At 39.2% G+C, this 22561-nt stretch overlaps 1 protein-coding gene across 1 annotated transcript in view; it reads left to right on the forward strand.

The window, feature by feature from the left end:
* STXBP5L (syntaxin binding protein 5L) overlaps positions 1-20585 on the forward strand; it is a 170660-nt gene extending 150075 nt beyond the window's left edge. Inside the window, exons 23-29 of the mRNA XM_087817877.1 lie at positions 518-688; positions 2724-2963; positions 7777-8137; positions 9934-10099; positions 15536-15647; positions 19070-19290; positions 19872-20585. Coding sequence (XP_087674003.1) covers positions 518-688; positions 2724-2963; positions 7777-8137; positions 9934-10099; positions 15536-15647; positions 19070-19290; positions 19872-19913 — 1313 coding nt within the window. The 3' untranslated portion in view covers positions 19914-20585. The remainder of the gene's footprint in view (positions 1-517; positions 689-2723; positions 2964-7776; positions 8138-9933; positions 10100-15535; positions 15648-19069; positions 19291-19871) is intronic.
* The last annotated feature ends 1976 nt before the right edge of the window (positions 20586-22561 follow it).

A 22561-nucleotide genomic window follows, 5' to 3' on the forward strand; every position in this document is an offset into this window, starting at 1 on the left:
TTGCAGAAGAGGAAACTAAAACATAAAGACTTCAATAATTTGTAAAACTAGTAGAATTTGGATTTGAGCCAGGCAGTCTAACACAAGAGTGAATATTCTTAAGAACCATTCTCAGCTGTACACAGTAAGATGCTTTCATTCTATAATCTACAAGCACCTAAAGTACTTCCAAAACTTCTATAAATAGGTGTTTACTTAAATTAATCAAAAGAAAGTTTAGTACTATAACCTATTTTGTATTGCCATTAAATGGTAGAATACACCGTGAGGATATAGAATATTAAATTATGTTAACTAGTCAAGTTTTAAAAATGAATCTTATATTTAATAAATATGATTTTTTTGGCTAACTACTGAAATTGTGACTAAATTTTAAAATAACCAGGACTTAGCTATCTTTATATGGTTTGAACAAAAAGAATTCTCACTCTTCTTCATTTATTAATCTACACACTTGAATTCCTTTATATTAAGGTTTAATTATGATATTTATGCCACCTTCTTCTTCTTGGTACAGATCATGTAAATGGACACTGCACAAGTCCAACTTCTCAGAGTTGCAGTTCTGGAAAACGTCTTTCTAGTGCTGATGTTTCAAAAGTAAATCGCTGGGGTCCTGGGAGACCACCATTTCGAAAAGCACAGTCAGCTGCTTGCATGGAGATTTCTTTACCAGTTACAACAGAAGGTAGGTTAAACATACAAATTTTTGTGGATATAATTAAAATTTGACATACCATGGTAAAGGGAGTTGGCAGACAAGAGATGGAGGTCATGTGTAAAAGAAAGAAACAACTAGTCAACTCCAGGCAATAAGTAACAGAGCCTGGTTGGGCTGTGGCTGTGACTCCAAATCCATTCTGTGCAACACCTTCTCCTCACCTCTAAAACCAAAATTGCTCTACCTCTTGGTAGGTTCCCACCCCCTCTGTACAAAGGGAGACCTATGCCTTAATCTGTTATCTACACTCCCAGTAACAATTGAGTGTCTTTGCATCTCAGTGGTAAGCCTCTTAGTGTCTCTATCTGTAAATAGTTACTTAATGTCTGGCAACCTTAATTTCTCAACTCTCCAGTGCATGTGACCCAAAAAAAGCAAGATATTGGATTCTAGAGTTTACAGTTTCCTTCTTCATATGTTTTTTAAAACAGATTATTTGCTTACTTTTGGAATTATTGTGGGGGCAGGGAGTAAAGTACAAGAGCCAGAAGGCCAGACATTTCAGAGAGGGGAAAAAAGGAGGGAATCTTATAACTGCTGCTACTGTCTTGCTGATAAAGAACTTTGTGGAGAGAGAGAGAAAAAAACAATCTTGGAAAGATTTGCTATGGTAATTCTGTGCTATAAAGTAATTCCCCACTTATCACCCCTCAAAAAATTTGATAACAGTGATCTATATTATTCTCCAGATTTTAAAAATAAATTTTTTAGTTTTTATTGTTTCTTTAATATTATGCCATACTAAATCTGGTCCGTGGATATGCAGACAATGTTATCTTTCTATCACAGGTGCCTATGAGTAGCAACACTGAATATTGATGAACCATGAATGGAAAAATTAAGGGAACATATTAGCTAGGAATGGTATAATAGAAGCAAAATGTAAAGGTTATAAAAGCAGCAGCACTCAATTACTGGATTGAGAGTTGGGAATTTTGAATTTTAGTTATTTCTGCCTCTAACTTGTGCTTTATTCTGGGAAAATTACTTAACTTTGTGTCTGTCTCCAAATCTATATAATATATAGATTATATCCAAACTTATTCTCATCTCTAAATTCTATTACAAACAATTGTTTATAAACTTGCTGAGGGATAGAAGGGGGAAATTAGAAATATTATATTTTGTTTTTTAGAAAAAGGATAGTCTGAGGAATTTATATTTAGTCTCCTTTACAAAAATGAGTTACATTTCTACCTATCAAGAGGGAAAGGAGAGTGAAGGCAATAGAAAGGAGAATATGAGGAACTTGTACTCTGGAGTTTCTAAGAATACAACCCTTTAACTGAGGTGGTGATCTATGCTTGCTGGGATGTGCACACTGTGTAAGTGCTGATTAGCAGGAGAACCTGAAACCGTCCTGTGTTTTATAAGTGGACTGAAGCCTCTCAGAAAGATTACCACTATCAACGGATTGCACTGTCCATAGCTCCTATTTGGCCCTATGCAGTTAGGACTGAATTTGGATTCTAGGTAGGCAGCAGGTAACTAGTTCAGGAAGATAACATTTGCTCTTTGGTATAGTTCAATTTTTTGCAACTATAATTACTCTAGATATAGCAAAACCAAAAATTGCATTAGGGGAGTGTATTTGCCGTAGAACATTTGTGCCTCTTGGGGTTAGTAGCCACACTGTTGTCAGTAAGTGGAAATTGCCAAGAAATCATTAGAAATACTTCCAACAATTGAGAGATAGAAGGGAAGCTTAATTAAAATGGTACCAGAAATTCTTGTAACTATTACTGTTTAGATTACAAGAAAATCTTGGAGAACTGGAGAGTCAAGTTCTAGTCCCAGCCCTGCTTGTGATTTACACTTCTGGACTTCAGTCTCTTCCTCTTCAAAATAACCTAGTGAACTGGATAAGCTGCCTTCCAGTTGAGCTACCAAAGAATCAGATTCTACTCCCCCCTCATAATTTTGGTTTTCATGTAGTAAGGCTGACTTTACTTTTTTCTGGAAATGCACTAACAGTTAATTTTTGTCTTGTAAATTTCCACAGAAAGCCGAGAAAATTCCTATAGTCGTTCTAGAAGCTCTAGCATCTCCAGTATTGACAAAGATTCTAAAGAAGCAATTACAGCACTGTACTTCATGGAGTCCTTTGCTCGGAAAAATGACTCTACTGTGTCTCCTTGTTTGTTTGTTGGAACTAGTCTGGGAATGGTGTTAATCATCTCCCTGAGCCTACCTTCAGCAGATGAACAAAGACTCACAGAGCCAGTCACGGTTTTGCCAAGTGGTAAGAGTTTTTACGTATTCCTTCTTTGATACTTTTTAAAATTTAGGTATAAGGTATTGTAAAACATTAATTTGTATTGATCTGGAGCAAAGATCTTAAGTATTCTGTGTCATAGGAAGTACTGAGAATTTCATAAGTCATATACTATTTCAACATTTGTCTTATTACATCTTACCTTTCCTTTAGGGTAAAAGAGCACAACCATTTCTATGGTAGTAAACTGGAACGGCCAGCCTAACCAATGCCTTGGGAAATAAGTTTCTGAGAAGCACCGAAGAAAAACCTCAATGCAAAAGTTAAAAGGCTATTTTTAATAAATGAAGCATGTCTCCAAAGTTCTATGGCAGATCAGAGTCCATGAGTGTTTTCATATCACCCTTGAAGAACTTGTGATTAAGCTAGAAGGGGTCTGCTTTGAGGTGGCTCTCTAAAGGCTTTAACAATCTTCTCATCTCTTTTCACAATTTATTTCCTTTTTATCCTAGTGCCTGGAGACCTTGACCTAAATTACGAGTATTGTTGCTGAAGCATATATAGTATTCTCTTCCTACCTAAATTATCTTTTTTCTCTCAAAGAAAAGACGAGTGAGATTCCTTCTGTTATTCCCATTAATATTTTTAATTTGCTTAATATTTTTAATTTGTTCTTAATAACTTTTACTATCTCTTTCCTGTTTATGATAAAAATTATCTGAAAGCCCTTAGCTGGTTTTGCTCAGTGGATAAAGCATCAACCTGAGGACTGAAGGGTCCCAGGTTTGATTCCAGCCAAGGACATGGACCTCGGTTGCAGGCTCGATCCCAACCCCAGTCTGGGTGCATGTGGCAGGCAACCAACTAATGTTTTTCACTCACATTGATGTTTCTCTCTCTCCCTCCCTTCCACTTTCTCTCTGAAAAGTAATGGAAGAAAACATCCTTTGGTGAGGATTAAAAAAAAAAATTATCTGAAAAACATTTCTTAAGTAAAATATTTTTCAATTAATATATAGCAGAAGGGACTTTATTTTAAAAGAATACATATTATGGTATGGTAGGTTAGATAAAGTGTTTTCTTTGTTAACTGGTATGCTACATTCATATACATGAATTATTCCTTACTGTAGGTGGGAGAGTCTGCTCTCTCTACTAGTGTGGCAGAGTCACATAAATGTATGTGTATGGCTTAAAAAACTTTATTTTCTCATACTTCTGAAGGCTAGAGGTCCAAAATTAAGGTGCTGGCAAGTTTGGTGTTTTCTGAGGCCTCTTCTTCACATACGGATGGCCACCCCTCTGTATGCATGTACCCCCTGGTGTCTGTGTGTCCGAACCTCTCCTCCTTAGAAAGGCACTAGTCAGCTGGATTGGGGCCCACCTTAACAGCCTCATTTTAATGGAACCACCTCTTTAAAGTCGCTATCTTAAATGCAGTACCAAAAAACCCCTCAGACTCGGGTTTAGGGCTTCAACATATGAATGGGGGAACAATTCAGACTATAAAATGCATTGTATTTTAAAAGTTAATCAGTTGGATCATTTTTGAAATTTATTTAATTATAGTTGACATACATTATATTAGTTTCAGGTGTCCATTAGTGATTCAACATTTATATACCTTATGAAGTGATCACCATAAGTCTAGTGACCATCTATCACCATACATAGTTATTATGATGTTATTGAGTATATTCTCTATGCCCCATGACTTATTTTATAAATGGCAGCTTATACATCTTAGGCCCCTTCACTTTTTCACCCATTCCCCCAGCACCCTCTCATCTGGCAGTCATCAGTTTGTCCTCTGTATCTATGAGTTTGAGTGAAGTAAGACAAAGGAAGACAAATACTGCACCTTTTCACTTAGATGTGGAATCTAAAAAACGAAACGAATGAGCAAACAAAACAGAAACAAACTCTTAGATACAGAGGATTCTTTTAATTGTAAACTTATTTCACAATGAGAACATATATTTTACTAGAGTTCTAATTTTTAAGGAAATACGCACAATTCTCCTAGCCCTTAGCCCATTTTTTAGTAAAATTAAGAATTGGTTTTTTGAAAAGATAACCAAATTGACAAACCTTTAGCTAGGCTAAGAAAACAACGAGAAGACTCAAAATCAGAAATGTAAGATGAGCCATTAAATTTGATACCAGAGAAATAAAAATTATATGCCAACAAACTAGATAACCTAGAAGAAATGAATAAATTCCTAGAAACATATAACCTACTAAGACTGAATCATGAAGAAAGTTTGAACAGACCCATAATAAAGAGATTGAATCAGTAATCAAAAACCTCTTAACAAAGAAAACCCCACTTTTTTTTAAGGAATCTTTTCACATAAATTTATCTTGGTTATCTTGACAACAAATTCTAATCAATGATATGGAAATTTGAGATCACTAAACCACTGAAGTTTAGAGTGGGAACACATCTAGAGGATCCATTCTAGTAGGATCATTGTGGTCTGAATCAGAGTCACTGGAGGGTTTTTACAGCACAGATTATTGGGTGCTACCCTGGAGCTTCTGATTCAATAGGTCTGGGCTGGAGTCAGAAGATTTGCATTTTTAACCGACTCCCAGGTGGTGCTGGTCATACAAATGCAACTTCACAGGCTGGGATGGAAAACCCTACAGTTCTTCCCTCCTATAGGGAAAAGCCCAGTCCCTCCTTCTGTGCTTCTCCTGCTTCACGACTTCCTTTACTCCCTCACCACTGCCACACACAACACTTCTTACTCAAGAGGTGTGGAGGTGTTTTTACCACAACAAGCAATTCTCTTCCACACTGGCTGGGTGTCCCACAATTTAACTCAATTCTGACACTGGAGATAATGTCAGATGCCCCAAGTTAAGGGCTCAGTCCCATAAGACTGTCCCCCACCCCCCATTCAGCGGCCAGTCGCAAGTCCAGGTGGTTACCACCTGTACTTCAGCTATAAATCTGAGGCCATGACCCCTCCTTTGGGTTTGATTAATTTGCTACATGGGCTCACAGAACTCAGGAAAATGTTTACTTGCTGCTTCCAGTTTATTATGAAGGGACACAGATGAATATCCAGATAGAAGAGATGCCAGTGCTAAGTAAGTGGGAAGGACACAGAGGTGCCATGCCTCTCCCGGCACCCTCACCTTTCCCCAACCCAGAAGCTCTCCCAAACCCCTCCTTTTGGGGTTTTATAAGCTTCATTACACAGGCATGGAGTTAATTGGTGATTGAACTCAATCTCAGGCCCCTCTCCCACAGACCAACCTTCTAATCACGTGGTTGGTTCCCCTGGCAACTAGCCCCCTTCTTAAAGTGAGGGCCAAGTCACCTCATTAACATAACAAAAGACACCTGTGTTGTTGCCAGTTTAGGAAATTCCAAGGGTTTTAGGAGCTCTGTGCCAGAACTAGGGATGAAGCCCATACTTACTATAGACATACTTACTGTAAATCACAATACCACACATGCATAGTAAGCGTAATCAAAATCCTGATTAGATTTAACTCTGCCTACTTTATTTCTATACCTGTGTAGCTGAATATGGCTGGAGAAAATATATAACCACACTAACAGTCTCATTTTGAAATAAATCATCAATAACCTCCAGTGGGCTCCTGTGTTGCTGGGTTTTCTTGTTCTCTCTCCCAGCCTCTTGAACAATTGTAATTTCTCCACTCTCCTCATACCTCCAGTACCTCCTCCACTGTTTTCAATCTCAGCTAATAACGTGTCCTCTTTCACTGAGAAAATGGAAACAATCAGATAAGAACTTCAACAGCTGCTACCACCACATCTACCAACCTTTCTGCCTATATCGCCATGGTCTCTATAGTCTCTCCTATTGACTCCCTATAGCAGAGGTGGGGAACATTTTTTCTGCCAAGAGCCATTTGGATATTTATAACATCATTCACAGGTCATACAAAATTATCAGCTTAAAAATTAGCTATGAAAAAACTTCTAGATTTATTGAATTTCGAATCCCACCTGCAGTTGCCTTGGCAGGGCCAGGCGAAATGATTTCACCGGCCAGACGTTCCCCGCCCCTACTCTAGGTTGTAAAATTTAATTAAATTTATTCTGAGGGCTCAATTTCAGAAAAAGAAAAAAAGCATTTTCTAGCCTGGCTGGGCGTGGCTCAGCCGTTGAGCATCGACCTAGGATCCTGGGGATCGTGTTTTGATTCCCAGTCAGGGCACAGGCCCACTTGCCAAGCTAATCCCCAGTCGAGGTCCTGCAGGAAGCAGCTGATCAGTGAGGACTCTCTCATCATTGATGTTTCTTCCTCTCTCTCTCCTCTCCATTCCTCTCTCTGAAGTCAATAAAGATATAGATATATATATATTTTTTAAAAAGCGTTTTCTAGTGAATGAGTCTATGAAAGAAGTGGAATCAGATGGCATGTTATTTTTTCAGTTGAAGTTGTTTCAATAAATAAAAATTACATATTTTATAAAATTTGCTTTTTAAAAAAGGATTTTAAGAGGGACTATATAGTATAAATAAAGAACACTGAATTAGGAATCCGGAAACCTGAATTCTAGTCCAGGCTCCACAACTAACTTGCTATGAGACCTGGACCAAGTCTCATCTTTCTGGGTCTCCACTTTCTTATTAATATGAGAGCATTTGACAAGCTGATGTCTTAGGCTCCTGTTAGAACAATATTCTGTGATTCCAAGTTATTGCAATTGATGGGTTCACAAATTACCTATTCGTGTATATTATTGCAATAGACAAATATTATCATAACATAAAATATTGATTGCCCATAGATGAATAACAGCTGTTCCAGAAAGAATTTCACATGCCAATGATATGCAATTGTTTTTATAGGTACATTCCTCTCATTGAAAGGAGCTGTGCTAACATTCTCCTGTATGGATCGAGCTGGTGGATTAATGCAACCACCATATGAAGTTTGGAGGGACCCAAACAGCATGGATGAAAATGAAAAATCTTGGAGAAGGAAACTGGTCATGAACTGCCCCTCTCTGTCACAAGAAACAGGAGATCATCAGTATACAATAATCTGCTCAGAAAAACAAGCCAAAGTTTTCTCACTGCCTTCTCAGACTTGCCTTTACGTTCATAACATCACTGAGACATCTTTTATACTGCGAGCAGACATGGTGGTCATGTGTAACAGTGCCTGCTTGGCATGCTTTTGTGCCAATGGGCATATCATGATAATGAGGTATTTGCCTTCTTTATAAATTATATGGTAATCACAACAGTGCCAACAAGGTGCCGTTCTGAGAAGTATATGTGTAATGTGCAAGATGTTACCAAGAAGCAACCTGAGATCCTTGTTTCATTATGTTTTTCAGTGTTTTATTCTATAATTTCAGAAGAGCTTAGCTTTTATATTTTTTGTTTTGTTGGTTTTTTTTGGCTAAAACATGCTTTGCATTGTGAATATATATTTTAATTGACATTAAGGAATTTAAGGAAAGAGTGATTTCTAGGCATTCACACATTCATTCAGCAAGTATTTATTGAGCATATGTTATCTCCCAGAAGCTATGCTATGCATGGGAAATATAAAGATGAATAAACTATAAGGGAAATAAATGAACTTACTTTTACTATGTTTCATAGTCCACGCAAGAATTTTACATACAGCACTTAATTTGATCCTTATAGCTTCTCTAGGATGTAGAAAATAAGTATTTGCATCCACCATTTTACATGTATTAATGAATTAACCTTTTCCCCACCACCACCTATTAATTTGACTGAATCTACTATGGGTGTCTATTTAACTGGGTTTGTTTTGGACTCATATCCTAAGGAGCTTAATTACTTGAAATGCCATAACATATGCTTTTTAATATATATTTTTTCATACTAAGTCTTTGAAATCCAGAATATAATTTACACTTACAGAACATCTCAATTCAGATGAGCCATATATTAACTACTCAATAGGTACATGTGGCTAGTGGCTACCACATTGGACAGCACAGTGCTAGAACCCTATGAAAAGCTTTTACCAACAGCACATCTTTCAGGTCCCATTTTACACGGTAAGGTTCTAGGGTTTAAATTATAATTACAAACTACTTTGAGATGAGATATTAGTACTTTTTTCAAGGTGCTGGTTTTATGATCTGGGATAATCTAAAATCATTGTGCATATTGGAATTAGTAGGATAATTTTGAAGCTTGAGATATAATTACTAGTTTTCTCCTCTTGGCATTAGAGATGTGATTTAAAAGCAATGAGACTGGTTTTTTTCAGTAGTTTGTAAAATTGGCTCTAATGACATTATCCAAAGGGACAGTCTGATGAAGTTAGGCGAAATCATTGGCCACAACATTACAATAAGCATATAACCATTCAGTAAGACACTGGAGATGAGTGGTATTCATTTGGATGTGCAAATTCTCATCTGTTATTTATAAGTTATTCTCATTCCCTTACAGCCCTGGCCATGCTTAGATTTGTTAATCGTGCTTTCAGTGCAGGCGCTCTAGGTCATAGGTAATTTTCATTTCCTGCGTATTGAGGGCATAAAGGAATGGAGAGCAAAGCTGCTCCCTTCCCAGGCACAGTGAACTGGACCCACTCCATGTCTCCATCAGTTCATAACCTCCTCAGACTCAGGAGTTTTGCTTTAAGAGACCAAGTGTGCAGTCAGGCACTTTCTAGCAGTAGTGTTTCTGCCATAACCAAAGACTATGACCATATTGTAGGAAGCTGTGAAATGCTGCAAAAGTATCCTGAAATTTCTGCCCACTGCATTTAATCCATTCTTCAAAGACATGTGTTAGGTATCTAGATGGATTAAGATAGAAGAACTGTGCCCATGATTTTTTATGTCAAAATCAATTTATTACCACTGAGACTTCAAGAGATTAAAAAGAAACAACCATAAAATAGTGGTATAAAAATTACTATTTTTCTGTAAGGATCTGCAAATTTTATACAGAGAAATAAACTTCCAACAATTTGAATATGATATGTGGATTTGCTTTTATTCCATGCAGCCTACCTAGTCTTCGCCCAATGTTGGATGTTAATTATTTGCCACTGACAGACATGAGGATAGCACGGACGTTTTGTTTTACCAACGAAGGACAGGCATTATACCTCGTCTCTCCTACTGAAATTCAGCGGTTAACGTACAGCCAAGAGATGTGTGATAATCTACAGGTAGGTCAGGTACATTTATAAAAAAAAAATTGGAATGGTTGTAGAAAGAGAGAGAATAATAGAGATGTCTAAAAACTAAGATACTGCCCTGGCCTGCTGAGTTGGTTGAAGTGTATCCCAGACACCAAAAGGTGGTGGGTTCAGTTCCCCGTCAGGGCACATACCAGGTTGCAGGTTCAATCCCGGGTCAGCATGTGCAGGAGGCAGCCAATGTTTCTCTCTCTCTCTTTCCCTCTCTCAAAAAATAAAAAATAAATAAATAAAATCAATTATAAACAAGTATTGTTTAAAAAAATAAAAAATTAAAGCTAAGATTTTATTGGGCCAGACAATAAATATGCCCTGCCTAGAGTATGTCTTGAATATTATGTTCATCACTGTGACCCTACCAAGTTCTAGTGTGGTTCTGAGTATACACAGAAAAAATAAGAACAAGGGGGAAATGTAAAGATTATGCATATTAATGGTTAATTTGTTTTGTTTTGTTTGTGCCTCTGGAGAATGCTCTGAAAGATTGTAAACTCTCCCTCCAGGGTGGAGAATATGTCAGTACACACAAATCTTTGCATACAATTAGGGGATTTCATGCACTTTTTTTGAGGAAAACTTAATTTGGTTAAGAGGCATACAAAATAAATACATATTTATTCTGTGTTAGAACTGGGCATTTATCTTTGATCATAGCAGTAAGCAGAGCCTAGAAACAGAATAAATATCAAAGCCTATATAACCTTGGGTTAGTTAAAAGTGGTCACAAAATTTTTTAAAATATCTTAGAAATTTCATTGGTTCAATCCCCTCATTTTACAAATAAGAAAACTAAAGTCCATTAATTATAACACAGAGGTTATGAGTATGAGCTCTGAACTATTTAAGTTGTATTTTGTCCACTTGTATAACTTTGGGTATTTTACTTAACCTACTTGTATGCTCTACCTTAAAGCATTGTTGTGAGAATCAAGGAAGAATTCATATAAAGCACTGAGCACAGTGCCTGGAATATAGTAAGTTTTTAAAATAAATAATAATAAATACTATTATTGTTTTTCAACAAATACTTACTGAATTTTTACAGTATGCCTGGTACTTGGCTAGGCTCTAGGAATACAGTAATAAACAAGATACAAGTCCCTACCTGCTAGTGGAGAGAGAGAAACCACCGCAGTATTGTGGGAAAGCCGTCTATGGATGGCCGTGCTGGTACTGCGGGGACATGTAAGAAGGGCACCTGGGTTGATGAGCGGGGGGAGGGGGGTAGTTAGAAAAGGATTATGAACGGTGAGTAGGAGTTTCCCACGGGAATGGGTGGCTGGGGATGGAAAAGGCAATGACATCCTTGGCAGAAGCCCAGAAGTTTAGGAAACTACCGACGAAGTTCAGAGCTGGGAAGTGAAAAGGGTGGAGGATGGTGCTGGAGAACGAGTCAAAAACAGAGCTTGGAGGACCTTGTAAGCCTCTTACGGCATCGCATTTATCTCCAGGGCAGCAGGAAGTCATTTAAAAGATTTAGCAAATTTGTTTATTGAAACTAATATTCTGGTTGCTGTATGGCAATTAATTTTGAGCAATTAAGACTGAAGGTAGGGAGAGGAAAACAAGATGGCAGCATAGGTAACAGCTGCACGTGCCGCCTCCCGCAACCACATCAAAATTACAACTAAAATACAGAACCACCAGCACTCAGAGCCTCCTGAGATCTGGCTGAACAGGAGCCCTACAACCAGGGAACTGAAGAAGCATCGAGACCAGTAGGAAGGGTGGAGACGCCGGCGGGTCGGGGCTGAATCGCAGAGACTCAGCCGCGGGCCCACACCCGGTGCCGTGGTTGAAACCTGGGAGGGAATCTCAGCGGTGGGGGTTTCCCGGAGGAGTGAGGGGTCCCAGCCCCACATCAGGCCCCCAGCCCAGGGCTCCAAGGCTGGAGAGACGTCCCCACAGCTCCGGGCTGTGAAACCAGCGGGGACTGTCTCTAAGGGTCGCCGAGGCTGCGGGAGCCCCAGCAGCTCCTCCTAAAGGGCCCGGCACAAACTCACTCGGATGCGCTCCCTCTGAGCCCAGCCCCGGGCAGCAGCCTGAAAGGACCTGGGACACTTGGGGAGGAACTAACCTGCCTGAAATCCGGGCGAGAGCTGGAGGGGCGGCTTCCTCCCAGGCAGAGGAGCTGGCAGAGTCCATTGCTCCTTTGGCGAGTGCTCCCCGCACACAGGCAGACGCCATATTTGAATCCCCAGCACCTGACTCACGCCTTTGGCCCCGCCCCGTGATTCCCAGAGGCCCCGACCTCCCCACCTGCAGCTCATCCAGGCCATTTCCAGGGGCTTTTCTGTGCAAGTGGCCTCTCAAGCCTTATACTTAGGACTTTTCTAAAATCTCTCAAACAAGCAGCAGCGGGCCCCATATGGCTTGATAAGTGGCCCCAGGCCTGGCACTAGTGGCAGCCTGCATTGGCTCATAGCTTGGCCTCTCCTGGACACCTCTAAGCCCAGCACAAGTAGCAGCCAACTACGGTTTGCTGTGTAGCTCCTGCTGGGTGGCCCTGGGCAAGGCACAGGCGCAGGCTGACTTTGCACCTCCCGGGAGGCCCCAGAGACAGTGCACCTGGTGGTCAGACTCGACCACGCTGGATTACAACCCTACCACATCCACGAGTGACACTCAAGGGGCACATTTGGTGAACACCAAAGCCCCACTGAAGTAAATCCTGCTCCATAGGGGTGTCTCCAGCACAGCAGCTCTCTGGCTGTAGTTGCAGCTGGTCCTCACAGCTGATTGGTCTGGGGGTCAGTTCCTCCCAGGGACACCAACGGCAACCAAGGCTCAACTACATACAACAGGATAGTGCACACAGCCCACGTAGGGGAGCACCTAGAAGGCCTGGCTCAGGTGACTGGGGAGGCTGAGCCACTGGACTCTACAGGACACCTACTACACAAAGCCACTCTACAAATTCAGGAGACATAGCAGCTCGACCTAATACATAGAAACAAACACCTGGAAGCAGCCAAAATGTGGAGGCAAAGAAACATGTCACAAAGGAAAGAACAGAAGAAATCTCTCGAAAAGTAACTAAATGAAATAGATCCAAGCAAGCTAACAGATACAGAGTTCAGAATAATGGTTTTAAGGATCCTCAAGGATATTAGTAAGAGTATGATGAAAATAATTGAGAAAATCGATGACATAATAAAGGACCAATTTGAAATGAAGGCTACACAAACTGAAATGCAGAATAATTTACAGGGAATCAACAGTAGAGTAGAGGACACTGAGAATCAAATCAGCAATTTGGAACATGAGGAAACAAAAAACACCCAACCAGAAGAGCAAAAAGAAAAAAGAATCCAGAAATATGAAGATAGCATAAGGAGCCTCTAGGACAGCTTCAAGAGGCCCAACATTCGTATTATTGGGATGCCAGAGGAGAGGAAAGAGAGCAAGAAATTGAAAACCTATTTGAAAAAATGACAGAAAACTTCCCCTACCGGGGGAAGAAATAGACTTACAAGTTCAGGAAGCACAGAGGGTCCCAAACAAGAGGAACCCAAAGAGGCTCACAGCAAGACACATCATAATTAAAATGCCAAAGGTTAAAGACAAAGAGAGAATCTTAAAAGCAGCAAGAGAAAAGCAATTAATTACCTACAAGGGAGCACCTATACGACTGTCAGCTGATTTCTCAACAGAAACTTTGCAGCCCGGCCAGGCGCGGCTCAGCGGTTGAGTGTCAACCTGGGATCCAGGCGATCAGGGTTCGATTCCCGGTCAGGGCACATGCCCAGGTTGCGGGCTGCAGCTGATCAATGACTTTCTCATCATTGATGTTTCTATTCTCTCTCCCTCTCCTTTCCTCTCTCTGAAATCAGTAAAAATATTTTTTTTAAAAAAAGAAACTTTGCAGGCCAGAAGGGAGTGGCAAGAAATATTCAAAGTGATGAAAAACATGGAACTACAACCAAGATTGCTCTACCCAGCAAAGCTATCATTTAGAACTGAAGGTCAGATAAAGAGCTTCTCAGACAAGGAAAAGCTAAAGGAGTTCATCACCACCAGACCTGCACTACAGGAAATGTTGAAGGGTCTTCTTTAAGAAGAAGCTAATGAACAAAAGAATCTGATGAACTAAATAGATCCAGAGACATTGAAGCATGTAACAGACGATCATATTTCAGAGGGAAGAGGGAAGGGGAGTGGAGGGTGGGAAGAGATTAACCAAAGAAGTTATATGCATATGTGCATAACCCATGGACACAGACAATGATGGGGTGAAGGCCTGGGGAGGGGGTGGGAGTGAGGTGGAGGGGGTCAGTTGAGGGGGAAAAATGGGACACCTGTAATACTTTCAACAATAAAGGTAAATTAAAAAAAAAAAAAAAAAAGACTGAAGGTAGGGGGAACAATTAGGAGGCTTTTAAAAAAATAATTAAAGCCAAAAATAACAGTGGCTTGAAATAAGGCATCCAGCAGTGAGAAGAAGTTAACAGATCAGTTAGATTGGAGGGTTATTGGAGGTGGGAGTAAGGGAAAGGAAGGAATTAATAACTATTTCTTGGTTTCTGGCTTGGGAAACTAAATAGATGGTACACTGCCATTTCCAAAGAGAAAAGATTAGGAGGAAGAGCACAGGCCTAGTGAGCAGAGCTGAGGGGAGATGATGAAGATAAAACCATACTGCACATTCACAGTCAAACTGGTGTTAGGTCACAGATCTCCTGACTTTTGGTTTGAAGCTCCTTTCTCCAAATTGATAGTTCTCAAATTTTGATCTGCTTTAGAAACACCTGGAGAGCAAGTTTAAAGTATAGGTAACCAGAGCACATCTTTGTAGGTTCTGATTTAGTGTGTGGAATACAGCCTGAGCAGCTGCATTTCAAGCAAGATTTTCCTCCCGTCATTCTAAAGCACAGCCACTACAGAGAGCAACCGTACCTCACTGTGCAGCAGCTGCCTAGTTGACTCGTTTAAATGATCAAATTATCTTGAGCCATTTCATAATTTTGTACTTGATATAAAAATAAATCCAGCCTTTCTCCACATACCACCAGAGGCTTCCTATTTCACAGGGCAGTCCGTGCATGGTTTAGGAGAGGGACCAGGACAGGCAGAGGCTACAGTAATTGAGAAAGATCAGAAATCTAGGTTGAGAGTCATTGATCAGGTGAAAATTAACCCTAGAGTGAATATGCTATCTTCCCATCTTTCTAATTGTAAAGGGAATAAGAGCACAGAAAATGAAAATTTTAGAAAGGCAGTTACTGGAGAAAAACGGAAAAGGAGGCAGTGCCGAAGCTGGAACTGGGAGCGAAGCGAAACCAGCAGGAAAAGACGGAAAGCAAGCTGTCCTCACGATGCCTGTGCTCTAACCACCACAGTGTTATCCTTTGATCTGTTCACTTATTTGTAGTTACTCTAATGCTTTTTTCTTTGAATTTGATACAGGACATGCTGGGAGATTTGTTTACTCCCATAGAGACACCAGAAGCTCAAAACAGAGGTTTTCTAAAGGGACTGTTCGGTGGAAGTGGACAAACCTTCGACAGAGAAGAGCTCTGTGAGTAAACTCCTGATCATAAAATTGTATCACAAAATAGAAGACCTGTGTATGTGTATAATGTAAGGTAATATGCGACTTCAAATTCTAGATTATTTAGCTTCTATACCATGAACATTATTTCTGTTTATCAAACATGAATAAAATGGATCGCTTAATATTAGGAAATAGTTTAACAAAAACAGTACCTGAAATTCATGCAAATAATGAGTAAGCTAATGTGTCATTTGCAAGTAGATCATGCCTGCAAGGCAGGGGGAAGACATTCAGTCACTAAAGTCTGAGAAGAAAATGTGTTTGAATCTGCCTGCCTTTAACTGCTGGGAAACAGACTCTTTCTTCAGAACACAAGGTTTACCAATGCTACAGAATAAATTACTTTTCATACCTACCACTGAGACTCTTTTGAACAATAATCCAAAAACAGTAGAAAGATACTAGGCAACATTTTTAAAAAGAATTTAAGAATATATTTTCCTCATACACTGTTAGTGGGAGTGTAAATTTGTGCAGCCACTATGGAAAATGGTACAGATATTCCTTTAAAAAATTAAAAAATACAACTGTAATATGACCGAGCAATTCCATTCTGGATATTTATCCAAAGAAAATAAAAACACTATTTCAAAAATATATATGTACCACTATGTTCACTGCAGCATTATTTATAGTAGCCATATATGGAAGCAACCTAGGTGTCCATTGATAGATGATTCAATAAATAAAATGTGGTGTGTATGTGTATATATATATATATATATATACATACACACACACACATACATATACACACAATGTGTATATATATATATACACACACATATATATACACACACACACACACAATGGAATATTACTCAACCATAAAAAAGAATGAAATCCTGCCATTTGCAACAATATGAATGGAACTAGAGGGTACTATGCTAAGTGAAATAAGTCAGACAAGAAAACACAAATATTGGGATTTCACTTACATGATTTCATTTATATGTGGAATCCAAAAAGCAAAACAAGTGAACAAACAAAACAAAAACAGACCCATAGATATAGAGAACAAGCTAGTGGTTTCCAAAAGGGAGGGAGGGTTAAAGGGGGCGGGGGATGTTTTCTAGAATATCTTATCATCATTTGATCTTGCAGATCAAAAATCTTTTAAACTTTTACCTATGCAAAAGATCTAGTTGCTTCCATATAATGCAATATTCTTCAGTCATAAAAAGGTATGATATGTGATACATGCTACAATATGGATGAACCTTGAAAACATCATGCTAAGTTAAAGAAGGAAGACAAAAAAGGCCACATATTATATGATTGATTCCATTTACATAAAATGTCCAGAATGGGCAAATAGAGAGAGACAGAAAGTAGATTAGTAGTTGCCAGGCACTGGGGCAAGAAGGGATTGAGGAGTGACTGTTAATGGCTATGGAGTATAATGAAAATGTTCTAAAATTAGATAGTGGTGATAGCTGCACAACTCTATGAATACACTAAAAACCACTGACTTGTACACTTTAAAAGGATGAATTTTATAGTATGGAATTATATCCTAATAAGGCTCTTATTATTTTAAAAAATAGATCTAGATTCCATTCCTAATGTTATTTCTTTGGGAATGCTCACTAAATTTCTACCAAGACAGCTGTTTTTCAATTTTAAAAAATTACTTCACTAAAATTAAATGAAACTGAACTTTGTAAGTGACAGGTAAATTTTTAGTCTTTTATAAAGTAACCAAATTTCAACATGTGTATATTAATGCCCATCATGCATATACCCCATTCTCTAGTATTTATACACACACACACGGGGGGGGCGGGGGAGAGATTTAAAAACAACACCTAAGACCTATCAAGGCTGATAGCAAAATAAACAGAGAACAGTGGAATGAAGACTTAGGCTGAAATTTAAACAAAAGAACAGACCTGAGATTGGAACTAATGTGAGTTAAATATAATTTCACATATGTTGTGAGCATCCCAATTCAGCAACATTAAGGATGCAATTATGGGTCAAGATTGCAGAGCAGGTAAACTCTGCTCACCTCCTCCCATGATCATACAAAAATTACAACTAGATTATAGAACAACCATCATGAGGAACCACCTGAAGACTAGCTGAAAAGAATTCCTATAACTAAGAATATAAAGCAGCAGCCGCATCGAGACTGGTGGGAGGGGTGGAGACTCGGAATGGGCAGATGCCACACCCAGTGTGGTGATTAGAATCTGGAGGGAATTCTCAGTATGGAGGTACCCTGAGGAGCTGGAGGTTTCAGCCCCACACCAGGCTCCCCAGCCCAGGGTTCGAGTAGCAGGAAGAAGAGTCCCCATAATATCTGGTTGTGAGGAGCAGCAGGGATCACATCTGAGAAGGACAAGGGCCTCCTGGAGACTGAGGAGAACCTCTTAATGTGCTTGTACAGACTCACTCACTCAAAAATTCATAAACTCTAATCTCCAGCACACTGGAAGCAGCTCAAAAAGTACCAGGGGAAAAGGGAAGAAACTAAATTGACTAACTTCAAGGCAAGACTGAAGGGGCAGGGGACAAAAGCGCTGACAGGTACCTTTGTTCCTTTGTGGAGCTCCCCTCCCACTCAGCTGGCACCAAATCTGTGCTCTCCATTAACCAGATTAACACTGTTCACCCTGCCATGGTGATTCCCTGACACCCACCCCACCCAACTCACCTGCCTGGCCTGAGCCTCTTCTAGTAGCTCCTCCACACAAGCAGCCCGACTTTCCCCAAATCTATCAAAGATCCAAAAGCCCCAAACAAGCAGCAACCTACTATATATGTATATTTTAAATAATGAACAAACAAAACACAAAGTCGTAGATACAGAGAACAAATTGGTAATGGACAAATGGGAGGGTTTGGAGGGCTGAGTGAAAAAGGCGAAGGGATTAAGAACACAAATGGGCAGTTATCATGCCAGTTATCAAAACAGTCACGGGATGTACAGTACAGCACAGGAAATACAGTCAATAGCATTGTAATAACTATGCATGGTGCCAAATGCGTACTAGACTTAATGGGATGATCACTCCATAAGGTATGTAAATGTCTAATCACTATGTTGTACCCCTGAAACTAAAATAATATTGTATGCCAACTATAATTAAAAAATAGAAATAACCAAAAAAATGTAATTATGCCATACTGTTTGGAACACACACACACACACACACACACAGGCATATGGCGGCAATAGCTCTCACAGTCTCTTTTGTAGGCATTTTTCTTGGGAAGTGCTAACATTTCCAAATACATATTTATGATAGGGTCAAATATGTCTGTCTCTTACAGGAGAATTATGACAGTAGAATTTAATATAAGTACTTTGGTGATAAACTTGACTGTCACTATTTGAATTACTGACAAATGTTTTCATTTGCTATGGCTTGAATTCCCAGTTGGGGAAGCTGCGGCAGGAAAAGCATCCCGTAGCCTCGCGCAGCACATTCCTGGGCCCGGCAGCATAGAAGGGATGAAAGGCGCTGCGGGCGGGGTGATGGGAGAGCTGACGCGCGCTCGGATCGCACTGGACGAGAGGGGGCAGAGGCTGGGAGAGCTGGAGGAGAAAACTGCGGGCATGATGACCAGTGCAGAAGCATTTTCCAAACATGCACACGAGGTAAACTGCTAAGTAAATATAGGCATCTTCATACAGTAATAACTTTGAACATTTAGCACGAGAAAGCTTACACAGAGATGCCACTGTAAGTCATCCTGTGTGAGAGGCGAGGTAACCTGGGTCCCATTAGAGTATTACAATCCCCCCAGTATTGGGAGAAAAACACTCTTTTCAGAATGCTATAATACATTGATACTTCATTATCTTAGGGGATAACCTAGAAGAAATCACCCATTCGTTCTGGTACACTGGGTGATATTGTGCATCCTCTGCTTGCATGGTGCTCAGGTAAATGCCATGCTCCCCCAAGAAGCAGCAGGTGCAGGAGAGACTGGGACCCACACACTGCTTTCTGTCCCAATCACTGAAAATGATTTCCTGTCAGCTGAGTCTCTACAGCTTGATTTGTTTTTCTAAACAACCTTTTTCGTATGCACTTTATTTTACAAAATAAAGGAAGTTTTATAAGTTTTAAGATTTACTGAGATATCCACGATTAATTCAGTATGAGCTTACTTGATTAGCACTTTTAAAGATTTTTTTTTTTAACATCTCATGGTGACCTTTTTTTTTTTTTGCAGTTAATGCTGAAATATAAGGATAAGAAATGGTACCAATTCTAAACTTCTAAAGAAGCTATGACTGCTTTGAGAAACCATTATTCAGGGAAACCAGATTTATTCCCAGCATCACTATTCAACTGCTAGAAGCCAGTTTCTTCTAAAATTGTTCCATTACAGTCCATCTGAAGTTATCATACGAGAGACTTATCAGAGACACTGTACAACTGAAAGGCTGGAACCCTGGTTAGAATCCCAAGGTATGGCTGCATTTGCCGTTTCCCACGTGGAATGGAGCTATCGTCTTGGCATATCATTTGCTAAGGATTTACATTTAGGAACTATGGGGAGTCCTCCTGATTTGGAAAAAAATCCTGTACAAACAAAAGCATTAATGCACTTAATGAAAAAAAAATCTTTGCATGATAAATTAACATCTTAAGAGGAAAAGAAAAAAAGCATGTTGTGACAGAAGAAAAAAAGATTAATGGTAAACTATTTTTATAAATCGGGCCACACCTGACAAGTTAAAAATCTGCATTAGAAGTTATCAGTGCATTTGCCATACACAACTGAAAGGGAATTGAAAACAGAAACAAAGTTTTCTTCTCATCTATAACATTCATTAGACTAAAACATTATTGAATTCTGATGGCAAGAGTCTGATTAACGTTCCTCTCACTCCATAATATCTTACATCATTCACAGTTCTTGGTCATAATGAAGTATTGCTGGTATAGTAATTTCTAACACAGTTATTTCCATTTCTATCATTTTCAGAACAAGTTGCTATTTTTAGTCACAAACCATGCAGGGTAGGGACACCTCAAAGCATCTTTTCAGCCTGGTTTTGCTCTCTGCAGGGGAGTTGACTGATAGGTTTGGGGAAACTAGATGGACTATAGGAACAATGCAGTTAGCTTTGAGAACTGATTTCACACACTCCGGTTTCTGTTTCTAAAGTGATATATTTGTAATGCTCCATTTGTATCTTTGTCTGCCAGTTACACAGTATATTACTGTTCAAACCCAGTGGGGTCTTCACTCCAAAGGTGCTCTTGCAGCCAGACACTCACAGACCAAACTGGTCGTTCTCTTCAGCATGATTCAGTAAAACCTCAGTTAATGTTTTGGGAAAGGAATTCTGATTTATTACATTTCTGATTAACAAGGGCTTTCATTAGAAAATAATTTTGGTTCAATACTTATTATTGAAAATCTTTATAAAAGATAGCGGTGTTTTTGCTATCTTGGCCTCAGTCACCATTATGCAAAACAGAAATACAGAGGGAGTTTAATGACATAAAACCAATAATTTTGTCATTCATTAGACTAAATAATCTAATGATTATGTCAATAGATACCAAATACCTATTCCTTATTAAAAACTGTTCTCAAAATGAAATACAGACTATCCTTTACATGATCAAAGGCATCGATCATAACTCAACAGATAACTGGAGGCAAAAACAAAACAAACACACCTGCTATCATTTAACATGAGTCTGGACGTCAAAGGTCACAGAAGTGAATATGTGCAGATTCTAGGACCCATCCTGTGATATGTTGTTCCTTCAAGAAGAATTTTTAAAAAACAAGGGTTTTGCTTATTGAATCTTGATTAATCAAGATCTTACTCGATACACATTTATGTTTTAAGAATTTATAATTTTCCTGAAGTTCAGGTTATTTTAAAATCCAAAGATAGTATTTGTGGGTTTTTAGATTTTTTTATTTTTACTGAATTTGTTTGAAGTGGTACTTCCTTTAAATGCTCTTAGGAATTTTGAGAACAAAGATGATTGGAAGAGTCAGCAAATGTATACCAGGATAGCATTTCCCAGAGTCCTTGAATTTGCTTGATTTCTCATAAAAACCTCTCCACAAATCTCTCCAGACTCCTGTGAACAGCTTTAGGGTAAGAAAACCTGACCTGGAAATGCAACATGATACATAAAATTATATAGCAAAAGTGTTAAAGAAACCTGAGACCAGGATTTGGGAAACACTGGTAGTCAAGCTGTAGTGCACGGTTTGCACCCTCTGTTTCGAGGACCCCAGGTTTCTGATTTTCTGAACAGATACTTTATCATGTATATATTTTTTAAAAAACATGTTTAAAACCTAAAATATTAGTTTATTTTAGAAACAATGAAATTCGGTCCAAAGTAGCATTAAGGTCAATGACTATTTCTGAAGTCCCTGTAAGATCTGATTTAACTTGTCCTACATTAGGGTGTCTCAGCAGTGGCACTGTTAACTCTTTGTTGTGAGGACTGTCCTTTGTACCCTAGGATGTTCAGCAACATCCCTGGTCTCTGTCCACCAGATGTTAGTAGCAACCCCTGAGCAATGACAGTCAAAAATGTCCCCTTGCCCTGGCCGGTTTGGCTTAGTGGTTAGAGCGTCAGCCCTCGGACTGAAGGGTCCGGTTCAGTTCCAGCCAAGGGCAGTACCTCTGTTGCAGGCTTGATCCCCAGTCGGAGCTCGAGCAGGCAGCAACTAATCGATGTGTCTCTCTCATGTCCATGTTTCTCTCTCTCCCTCCTTTCTCTCTGAAAAACAATGGAAAAAATATCCTTGGATGAAGATTTAAAAAAAAAATATCTCCAGCCATTGCCAGAGTTTCTCCTAATTAAGAGCCACTGTTCTACATCATTTAAAGACAGGTTAAGTGTGAATATGTAATATATGTCTTGTATAAAATTAAA

The sequence above is a fragment of the Miniopterus natalensis genome, chromosome 6, assembly GCF_054644295.1.
Source record: "Miniopterus natalensis isolate mMinNat1 chromosome 6, mMinNat1.hap1, whole genome shotgun sequence".
Taxonomy (NCBI): domain Eukaryota; kingdom Metazoa; phylum Chordata; class Mammalia; order Chiroptera; family Miniopteridae; genus Miniopterus; species Miniopterus natalensis.